The 12417-nt window shown below is 40.6% G+C and overlaps 1 protein-coding gene across 4 annotated transcripts in view; it reads right to left on the bottom strand.

Moving 5' to 3' along the window:
• The window catches only part of ltbp1 (latent transforming growth factor beta binding protein 1), a 113112-nt gene that overhangs the window by 98729 nt on the left and 1966 nt on the right, over nucleotides 1-12417 (bottom strand). For all 4 annotated transcript variants that reach the window (XM_069719583.1, XM_069719584.1, XM_069719585.1 and 1 more), the window contains exon 2: nucleotides 921-1212. In XM_069719583.1, coding sequence (XP_069575684.1) covers nucleotides 921-1212 — 292 coding nt within the window. The remainder of the gene's footprint in view (nucleotides 1-920; nucleotides 1213-12417) is intronic.

Raw genomic sequence — 12417 nt, 5'->3', positions numbered from 1 at the left:
GAATAAGAATAGTTAAATTGAGTGCAATTTAATGATTGTGCTTGCATTTTGTTTTGTGTTTGTTGTTTTCAGAACATGATCAATGGATGAGGATGGTGGAGAGGGGATCCACTTGGTGTGTTCAAGGACAGGCAGTATATCCTCATCATTTTCAACTCATAGTTGTGAACTGAGACAACCCTTTTTTTGTGTTATTTTCAGTTTATTACATATACTACTTTATGTGTAGCAATGTATTTGTTGTTTACAGGTTTATGTGTTAATGCAGACAAATGTTTACTCCTGCAAGGCTGTGTGTAGCCATTTATTTTTGTAAAATGCTACATCTGTCACACATGTTCTTAGCAGCTGGTTGGTTGTATGTTATTCTGACTCTCTCGACTGTGTCAAAAATGTTTTAAACGAAGTTAATGTCATAACTTGTGTTTTGATAATATTTTTCTTTATTTACTTGAATAGTTTGATCGTTGATCAATGGAGTAATGTGGGTTTCTTAACCTGAAAATGTAAAGGATTATTGTTATAGTAACAGAGCAATAAGCTATGCAAATGCATATGTAATATTTGTAACTTCAATAAGTAATAAATACAGAAAGTTATTTAACAATATGTTACGGAGCAGTTACATTTATTATACATTATATTTGGTTACATTTATACTGTTTTACAGTTACATCTGGCCCTTTGAGGGCAACCATTATGCTGATGTGGCCCTCGGTGAAAATGAGTTTGACACCCCTGAGTTAAAAGGTAAATTACTGCCTTTAACAGTGAATCCAGTAGAATAATGAGCAGCTCAACAGTGCAAGACGCTATCATGTGACTTTCAGAGCAAATTAGTGAAACTGTCAACGTGAAGTTGGTGGAAGATGACATGGAGCTCAGCTCATGTTTCCTGAACAGATAAAGTTGGTACTTACTGTTGTTGGATGTAATGCGGTCGCACGAACTGAGGGGCTGGCTTCACGGTCAGTTTCATCTGGGCTACGTTGCTGGCTGGCGGGGAGGCGGAAACATGACCATTGGGGTACACCTGCTGAGGTATGGGCCGCTGGGGCACCATGTTGTGTCCGTTGGTGTGTCCGTTGGTGGGTCCGGTCCCAGGCAGCGCTGTCTTCTGTTCACATGCCTTCCCCTTCGAGCCCGGCTTGCAGACACAGAGCTGAGGCCGCAGGCACATTCCTCCGTTCTGGCACTGAGGGATGCAGTTGGCTACAAAAGAAAACCAAGACAGAGCAGAAGGAGGAAAAGAAAGTCAGTCGTAGAATGACAATTCCCCTCGGGGATTAATAAAGTAACTACGTAACCTAACCTAACCTAACAATAAGTGACGATGTTAAGAGGTCACCAGTACAAAAACACGAGGACTTCAGGAGACGGATTCACAAAGATTCCTCGGACTAAAAGTTCCTCCTCCAGGCAAAATTCTAAGAAAATTAATATAATTGTTGTATAATCTGGTGATACAGCGCAGTATGAAGCAGCTGGCACCCTCGTACCCTGAGAGGTGAATAGTTTCTGTCAGAAGCTCTGGCTTTGGACATCTTTTAATATGCTCCTATACGGGAAGTAGTGTAATGTGTTTCACAGCTAAACAAATCAGCTTCTCTCCACGGTTAAAAGCACCTGATTCTGTTTGTGACCATCATGACTCACTAATTATACAACCAGTAGCTCCGCCTCAGAGATCTGATTGGTCAACAGAACATCTGGAACAAATCATGATGACATCACACCCTGCTCATCATTAGAAATATCCCTCCACCTCCTCAATGGGAAAATAGAATTAGAATAGAATTCCATATAATATGTAATATAATGTAGTTTCTACTTGTTATAGTTCTATTAAATGACCCATTTGGTGAAGTCGGGTCTCTTTTGGTCCTTTTTGGTCGCTCCGAGCACCCGTACCGTAACACCACGGATAGTCACGCACTTACAATCCTAGCGGCGGCTAACTGGACCGGTTTGGTTTGAACACATGACACGGAGCTAAAATGTTAAAAACACATGAGAACATGGATATCTTTGTTCATTAGATATCTTTGTTCATCAGATATCTTTGTTCATCGGATATCTTTGTTCATCGGATATCTTTGTTCATCAGAAATCTTTGTTCATCAGATATCTTTGTTCATCAGGTATCTTTGTTCATCAGATATCTTTGTTCATCAGGTATCTTTGTTCATCAGATATCTTTGTTCATCAGATATCTTTGTTCCTCAGATATCTTTGTTCATCAGATATCTTTGTTCCAACCAGACTGAGCTAGCTGATCAGTTTAGTGTTTCTGTTCTGTATTTATTCAGTTGGAGACTAGAAATCCTCTCTGTTGCTAGGTGGTTGCGAGGTGATTACTAGGTGGTTGCTAAGGGCTCAACTACTTCCTGGAGTAGGAAACATTACATACATTACATAAGAGTCTACTGATTGTTTTCCAGTTGTTATTCATACCCCATGTGTTGCCATGGAAACGGAGATCACACTAACAAAAGGTTGTATATTTTGAGTGATTTGCTCCACAATATGAACACATGTAGATTACAAGTTTTATTTAGATGCTAACTTGTTGTATGATCTCTATATTACACTGGAGGTTGTTTTAACGTCATTATTGCCGCGACAAAGATGTGGTCAGGACATGGACTGAAAACAAATACACAAAAAATATTACAGGTATATTTGAACCAGCTGTTAAAAAGCTTTAGTGAGAGTTGACAGGAGAAACTAGTATAATCCATAAACAGCTTATAATTAACTAATTCTATGAAACGCCTGTTTACTGGAAGGTTTCCATTTATCTACTACAAAGGCTGCTCACACAGTTTACATACTGCACTCATAAGTTTGGTTGAATTAGACAAAGAAGTTGATAGAAAATAACACACACACACACACACACACATCTGAACTTTCCTCTGACTATATTCAGTCCTCAACATAAACAAACTGTATTCTTCACAGGAACTCTGGGTAATAAGATTTTGTCCCATGTTTTCAGAGTTCGGTCCCAAGAAGCCAAATATAAGTGAACCTCATACACTGAAACTAGTTTGTATTTCTGTGTAACAACAGCCTGATGACTCACATACACTCTGTCACCTAAAGGCAACAGTACTAGAAAGGTGGACGTATTTCAGTTTGTGAGGAGTTAAAATGTTGTTTTCCTGTGTAATCCCAAGTGCTAACCTCAAAGTATCTTCGAGAGGCCCCACAACTCTCCAAAGGTCTAAAGATCTAACAGCTGAAGACAGTTCATTGATCCACCGCAGCGCAAAGCCCAACCCTCTCAAACCCGCTGGAATAATTCAATAATCTAAGCCTGAACCTGCCTGATCGGGCTGGTCCTGACGGTTCAGGTTGAGAATTACTACCATTAGTGTTTTGACACGCTGTTAATACATTTGAAGTGTTATCATGCCCACTTACTCTGCTAGCTTAGCTTTTGGTTAAGTTAGCATGCACACTGCAGATAAATAGTTCAATTCAACTTTATTTATATAGCGCCAAATCACAACACAGGTTATTTCATGGCACTTAACACATTAAAGTCTTTACAGTGGAACTTTACAACATTATACAGAGAAACCAACAATTCAACAATTCAACAATTCCCACATAATCTAGGAGGAAAAAACTCCTCTTTTAAGGGAGAAAAACCTCCAACAGAGGGAAGAAAAACTCCGTTTAACAGGAAGAACCAGGATCAGAGGTGGGCGGAGCATCTGTTAACAGAACCAGGATCAGAGGTGGGCGGAGCATCTGTTAACAGAACCAGGATCAGAGGTGGGCGGAGCTTCTGCCTCGACTGGTTGGGGTGAGAGCAGAGAGAGAAAAGGACAGCATAGAGATAGAAGAGAAGAACTGTTGGTGGAGACGACAAGCACAGAGCAGAGACATGCAGCTCCATGACGGGACATCTGGAAAAGAAAGAACAGAAACTACACGAGTGAAGGAACTGAATGGAGACAACAGATAATAAGAAGAAACTATGGGAGAGAAGAAGATGGTGATAGTGGTGCCTAAAACCGTCTAGTGTTTTCTCTTCAACACAACTTCTCACAAAACTTTCTGTTCTAAGCAATCACAAACAAATCCCAATATTCCAACAGCCATCTCAACCCGTCCCTGCTTTCAACACGTTACACCCATCCTCCATGAAGATATGACCTCAGACATGACCTCAGAGATGACCTCAGACATGACCTCAGAGATGACCTCAGAGATGACCTCAGAGATGACCTCAGAGATGAACTCAGAGTTGACATCCCGCCCGTCTTCTGCCCCTGGGTCACAGTCTTGTTTGCATTTTAAAGCAACACACTTCATTTTCCACTTTGGGTGAATTTTTTAATATATGATATAACATATGATATGACATACAATATGACGTGTTATGATATATATAGTAAATATGACATATGATATAACATATGATATGACATGATATGATGTGGTATGACATATGATGACATATGGTATGACACATGATATATGACGTGATATGATATATGATATGACATGATGATATGATATATGATATGACACATGATATGGCATATGATATGACATATGATATGATATGACAAGATATGACATATAACAGAGGTCTTCAACAGGGGTCCGTGACCCTTAGGGGGTCCGTGGAGGTACTGCAGGGAGTCTGTGAAGTTTTTGGTTGATCAGACAATTTAAAAAAAAAAAAAAAAAAAAAATATTAAAAAAAAAAAAAAATCCACAAATTTAAATGTCTTTAAATACACATTAACATGAATCCAACATATTGTAGCGAATGGATAAATGGAGGCAGAAGATGTTATCTTTCAGTTAGAAATGCACACATTCAGCGACACACAGGAGCTCTCAAGCTGGACACCGGTTCACTCTGTCCCTCCAAGCCTCCTGCACACAAAGAGGAGGAACGGCCCTGTCGCTGCTGTGCCAATCACAAGGCCCAGTTTAATATAAAGCACAATTTTATACAATATATATAGCAGGGGGTCCCGGCTCCATCTCTCTATCAGTTTGGGGGTCATTGGCCTAAAAAACTTTGAAGACCCCTGACATATAATATGACACGACATGAAATATGATATGACTGTGATATGATGTATGATGTGACAGATGATATGACACGATATGACATATGATATGACATAAGATATATAATATATGATATGACGTGATATGATATATAATATATGATATGACATGATATATAATATATATGACATGACATATGATATAATATATATGACATGATATATAATATAATATAATATATGATGTGATATATGATATGATATGATACGATACGATACAATATGATATGATATGATATATGATGTGACATGATATATGATATGATACGATATGATATGATATGATATGATATGATATGATATGATATGATATGATATGATATGATATGATATGATATGATATGATATGATATATGATGTGACATGATATGACAGATGATATATGAGGTATTGAATTCCACACCATGTGAGTCATTGCTGGTCTTCACATGGAGTCTGATCAGTGGAGAGTCTTTCCTCTTATCTCTGCACTGGCCAACAATCACATTCAATACCATATAAAGTCCTGGATAGTCACAGTGCTGCACTGAATGTACTTTGACCTGATGTGGTCATCACAAGGCAAACATCCACTTACACACACAACAAGCAATTCTAACAGGAAACAGCTGACAGTTCTCTGTCATTGCTACGAATATGTTCAACAGGTCAGACATTCTTTTCTTTACTCTTAAAAATCACATTTTTAAAATTGTTCCAACAAGAAATAAGATAAGACTTTATTAATCCCGCAGTGGGAAAATTAAGTATTTTTTTATTTATATTTAACATTTTAAATCCACTAGTCCCTTAAAGAGGGACAGATGCAACAGTACAGAAGTGCCAGCTCTGGACACATCTATGAATATGTAAATAGTACTGTTATGACAAGTGTCATATGTGGAGGTGTGTCAGACTAAAAGATGTAGGGACCGACTGACATAACACAAGGGGGCGCTGTTGTGTTGGGGCTAACTCATTTAAGCTGCCAGCTTCCCCTGATGGAGGGCAGAGGAAGAACAGAGGACTTACGGGGATGAGGCAAAACACAGGAGGCTGAATGCAAGCGAGGCTGAGACGAGGTCAAAGAAAGAAGGTTCTTTTTCCCCTTTTCACCAAAAACCCCAACGAAGAGCGGACTGCCGACCACACAAGAGGAAGCCGACGGAGTTGTTCCTGATGAGAGTGGTGAGTTATCCACAAAGAGACACCCTCTCAGGAGATGAAGACAGTCACGTTAAATACAACATGGACTGGGAGAGGAACTAGACTGGATATAAAACTACAGATTGGATATAAAACTACAGACTGGACATAAAACCACAGACTGGAAATAAAACTACAGACTAGATATAAAACCACAGACTGGATATAAAACTACAGACTAGATATAAAACCACAGACTGGATATAAAACTACCGACTGGATATGAAACCACAGACTGGATATAAAACTACAGACTGGATATAAAACCACAGACTGGATATAAAACTACAGACTAGATATAAAACTACAGACTGGACATAAAACCACAGACTGGATATAAAACCACAGACTGGATATAAAACTACAGACTGGAAATAAAATTACAAACTAGATATAAAACTACAGACTGGATATAAAACTAGAGACTGGATATAAAACTAGAGACTGGATATAAAACTACAGACTGGAAAAAGCAGGTCTATGTGTTGAATGAACATGAATTAAACAGCATCTAAAGCTCTTGTTTTGACAGATGATGTCGTCCTTGTTTCTATATTCCAGTCACAGACGCTCTGTTCTGGAAACATATGCAGCTTTTAGGACCTTTTAGGAGCTTTTAGGAACTTTTAGGAGCTTTTAAAAACTTTTATCTCCACGGTTCTCTAAGTTCAATAAATACATAAAAAAAGATTAGAATTTAAATATTTCTGTGATGTGCATCATGATTATTACGAGTGATTACATTTATTCCTTTATCACGTAGTGATAAAAAAATAATAATAATAATAATTTTTTTCTAATTCCTGCAATTTTACCGCAAGAAACTCAGCAGAAAAATTTGCAGCAAAATCAAACATTTTGGATCGCAGCAATCACAAAAAAAACTGTAAAATACTGGAAGGACTGTGTAATAAATCATTTGTAATAAAATTATTTTCATATTCAACCAGTGCATCATACCGGTTATGACATGTGCTTCAGAAACATGGACACTGACAACTAAAATGGAAAATAAACTCTCCTCAGCTCAACACAATATAGAACGCAGCATAATAAAGATCACATACGAATATAGATAAACAAATAGGTGGATAAGGGAACAAACTAAAGTGCAAGACATCATGGAAACCATCAAAAACAGAAAGTAGACTTGGGCAGGCCATTTGGCCAGGCGAACGGGTGGAAGATGGAGTACAGAAATCACTACATGGACACCAATAGAAGGCAAACGAAATAGAGGAAGACAGCGGAAGAGATGGAGAGATGAAATCCAGCACTACTGGGCCACTGCCAACTGGTTGAATTTCGCAAGGCACAGGAAGTTGTGGAAACTCCATGCTGAGGCCTTCGTCCTGCAGTGGATTGACAATGGCTGAACATGATGAATAAAATTATTTAAATATAATTGAAAACAAATGTACTGAATCAGACATATTTCATATCTCATAAACTCCTGGGATTAACCGGAGAGTCTCTTCTGAAGGGATGTGGTCTGTTCCACTCTGTTCTTATTTTACAGCAGAGTGGAGCTTCTTCCCTCACAGAGGATCTTTGGTGGAGAACATGGGTTGCAGACAGCACTCAACATGACAACAGACATGTTGGAGTCTGCATCAGCTGACTGAGGATCTGAGGTGCTGCTGCTTCTGTCTGGAGCAGCTGGAAGTTTTTACTTTAATCTTGGACTCTGAGAAAGACACTAAAATCAGTCTCAGAGTCGTCTGGACATTCACACACTATTCAAGGTGATGATGATCTGTTCCAACATGCCAGCTCTGATACCGATGCTTGTGATTGGCTGAGGACATTTAATACAAACTGAGGTCAGTCCAGCTGTATGACAGGACTGAAGACGTGATCCTGTCCTGCACATGAACACCGGGTCACTTCCTGTTTTCCAGGAAAGTAAACTGAAAAAGTCCATAAAGTCACAGAGCTGTTTGAGATAAACATGACGGTCGGACAAACAATCATTCTGTCCTGCAATTACATAATCCGACATCTGACCTCTGTCTGCAGGAGCTGGAATGTCTCCGGAATCAGATGAGTTTTAGAGATGGGACCCGTGTTGTTACTCTGACTGGCAGAGACAGAAAACAGCTCTCTGCATAACGAAGACATCTCCAACACATCTGTGTCCATCTCTGTCCAACACATCTGTGTCCATCTCCGTCTCAGTTATTGGGCTCAGGAACATTCCTGACTGAAAGCCATGAAGAACAGCAGGTCACCATCAAGACCTCTGCAGCAACAACAAGGTGAAAACTGTGTCCCTCCTGGACAGGTGGACAGAGGACCGGTAAACAGGGGGACAGAGGGACAGGGGACAGGTAAACAGGGGGGCAAATGGACAGGTGAACAGAGGGACAGGAGGACATGGGTACAGGTAAACAGGAGGACAGGTGGACAGAGGGACAGGTGAACAGAGGGACAGGAGGACATGGGTACAGGTGAACAGAGGGACAGGTAAACAGGGGGCCAGGTGGACAGAGGGACAGGTGAACAGAGGGACAGAGGGACAGGTGGGCAGGGGACAAGTAAATAGGGGGACAGGTGGACAGAAGGACAGGGGAATAGAGGGACGGGGACAGAGGGACAGGTGAACAGGTGGACAGGTAAACACAGGGACAGGGTGACAGAGGAACAGGTAAATAGGGGAACAGGTGGACAGAAGGACAGGTTAACAGAGGGACAGGTTAACAGGGGGACAGGTGGACAGGGGAACAGGTGAACAGGTGGACAGAAGGACAGGGGAACAGAGGGACGGGGACAGAGGGACAGGTGAACAGGTGGACAAGTAAACAGGGGGACAAGTGGACAGAGGGACAGGTGAACAGGTGCACAGAGGGACACGGGGACAGAGGGACAGGGGAACAGAGGGACAATGGGGCAGGGGGACAGGTCAACAGGGGGACAGAGGGACAGGTGAACAGAGGGACAGGGGTATAGGTAAACAGGGGGACAGGTGAACAGAGGGACAGGTGAACAGGTGGACAGGAGGACAGGTCTGTGGTGCAGTCAGGTTACAGCTATCGGTGGGCGGGACGTAGTATCGTCAGGTTTCCAATCAGATCAGTCAGATCCACCGCTGGCTCCTCCCCCAGCTCGTCCAAATATGGTCACTTCCTGCTCCAAACCGCTCCGAACTAGCAAAGATGGTGACGGACAGAATCTGAACTGGAGGATTCATAACGTTCACAAACCAACGATGACATCACTGATGGTTGATGACATCACTGATGGATGATGGTTGATGACATCACTGATGATGACTTCATCACTGATGGATGATGATTGATGATTGGCCCCAATTGTTTCCTCTGGTGAGTATAAAAACCATCACAGAGAGTACTAGAAGAAAGGTAACAGCCACCAAACGTCCTCTCAGAAGAGACTGTTGCACCATCTTGTTGCAGTATTTTTCATACAAAGTTAAAAAATCAGAACAGGAAGTGATTAACTTCATTAGGATTCATCCTCCAACGACCACAGAAGATTTAATGGAAACACAACTGGTGTCTCTCACAAAGTCTGTGATGATTGAAACAGACCATCTCAGAATTTGTCTGTAAACTGTTTTCAACTTTTGAACAAATATGAAGGTGAACCTGCAATAAGAAGCTTAAATCTGTTTGGGATTGTTATAACAGGATCATGATAAGGCCCAGACGGTATCACCAGTGGTAAACCTCTCCAGACCTTTTGCTGTTGAAGTTGAATAGCCTTGGTAAAGAGGGTTATAATGATTGACAGTTGGCTCCTGAATGCACCCTGGCATACTAAGGGTTAGAGTTTCAGATTTCAACTTGTATGCAGTTCTATTGTGTTCGTGGTTCATGAGTTCAACCAACGAGACTCTTCTGTTAGTTTAATGTTTATATTTGATCAACATACATTACATATATTATTATCATACTGTACGCTTCAGTCTGAAGTAGTGACGCATTTTAAGAGTGTGAAAAACAACAACACAACACACTCCTAGCTCCAAATGGGAAGACTGTAAAAACTAGCTCCAAACAGACAACACTGTAAAAACTGGCTTCAAACAGACAACACTGTAAAAACTGGCTCCAAACAGATAACACTGTAAAAACTGGCTCCAAACAGATAACACTGTGAAAACTGGCTCCAAACAGATAACACTGTAAAAACTGCAGGTCTGAGCTTCAAACTGTCTCCAATACAAACGATACACTCCACATGAGGATGAAGATAAACGCTGTCCTCATGAAACTACAAAGAGCAGGACAATGATTTGCAGATGTAAAAGCAGTCCAGAGATAAAACAACACATGGCCAGTTTTACAGCACAGACACTGATGTTCACAAAGTACAGAACGAAAGCAGGGACATGTTAAAATTGTGTGAGCATTCATGTGAAGTCATGTGACACTGTTGCTTTCTCCATTTTTTACAATACAAATGTTTAGAAACAAAAATGTATATAGGAAATAATAAAATAACATAAAAGAAAAGAAAAGAAAATATTCTCAAACTCAAGAAGATGAAGAGTAACATTTTATATATGTTGTAACGTTGTTTTATATATGTTGTAATGACGTTTTATATATGTTGTTAGGATTCCTGTCTGATCCCAGTGTGTTTTCCTCTGTTTCACCCCCGATCACCTCCTCCTGTGTCTTGTCATTCCCCTGGCTGTTTGTGTTTGTCTCTCCTGCAGTACCCTCCTCCTTGTTCCGTCATCTGCCACGCCCACCTCCATAGATCCAGCTGGATCGCATTCTACTAATCACCTCCAGCTGGATTAAATACCCCGGTCTCCCGTCAACCCTCTGTCAGTCCGTCCGTTTACCTACCCGACATCACATCCCGTAAGTCTGTCCATCTCCTTGCCTGAGATTCCGGTTCTGACTCCGTTTGTTTCCTGTTTCCTGCCATTCAGTGTCGAGCCACGGGCATTCATCTGAATGAAGAAGATTCCAGATCATTCCACAGAGATCATCTGCTGCAATCTTGGCAATCCTGTGTCGAGCTTCGAGCGTCACACAGTCGACCCTGCCTTGCCGTCCAGTGTCGAGCCACGGGTGTCACCTGTACGAAGAAACCTTCCAGTTCGTTCCTCAGAGATCATCTGTTGAAGGTTTGGCCATCCTGTTTTGAGTCACTGACGTCACACAGTCAATCCTGCCAATCAGCTGCACTGGTGGAGAACCGCGGGATTCCCACCAAGCCACATTAGCCTGCCACTAGCTGTGGAGAACCGTGGGATTCCCCAGCGAAGCTCCGCCCACCCAGCTATGTCAGCCTGTCGCTTGCTGAGGAGAACCACGGGATTCCCCCAGTGAAGTCACGCCCACTGCGTTCTGCCTGCCTGTCTGTCCGTACGTCCGTCAGTCTGCCAGCCGCGTTCACGGAGGAGCCAACTTCCGGCTCAGTTTTGGACTCAGGCTTTTGGTGTGTTTTTCTGTTTGCTCTCACTGCCTGGGAGAAATAAATACCTGGTTCCAAAGAGACTTTGCTGTGTGTCTGCATTTGGGTCCGTTTATCTACACACCCCATAACAGTTGTAATGTTGTTTGACGTTGTAATGTTGTTATGTTATTTTATAAATGTGTGTATCTGTTGTTTTATGTGTATCTGTTGTTTTCTATGTTGTAATGTTGATTTATATATGTTATAATGTTGTTTTATATATGTTATGTTCAATTCAATTCAACTTTATTTATATAGTGCCAAATCACAACATAGGTTATTTCATGGCACTTAACACATTAAAGTCCTTACAACAAGACTTTACAATATTATACGGAGAAACCTAACAATGTTGTTTTATATATGTTGTTTTATGTGTGTATCTGTTGTTTTATGTGTTGAAATGTTTTTGTATGTGTATCTGTCGTTTTATATATGTTGTTGTCATGTTATATGTTATGTCGCGTTATATACGTTGTAATGTCATTTTATATACGTTGTAATGTTGTTTTATATATGTTGTAATGTTCTATATATGTTGTAATGTTTTTGTATATATGTGTATCTGTCGTTTTATGTTATGTTATTTTGTATATGTGCGTATCTGTTGATTTATGTTATGTTGTTTTATGTGTATCTGTTGTTTTATGTATGTTATGTTGTTTTATATGTGGATCTGTTGTTTTATATATGT

Source organism: Brachyistius frenatus, unplaced genomic scaffold (assembly GCF_029030835.1).
Source record: "Brachyistius frenatus isolate BFR_SWC_R1_liver_20210118 unplaced genomic scaffold, ASM2903083v1 Contig_218, whole genome shotgun sequence".
Classification (NCBI taxonomy): domain Eukaryota; kingdom Metazoa; phylum Chordata; class Actinopteri; family Embiotocidae; genus Brachyistius; species Brachyistius frenatus.
Note: the sequence above shows the minus strand (reverse complement) of the source record. Positions and strands in the feature narration are given on the sequence as shown.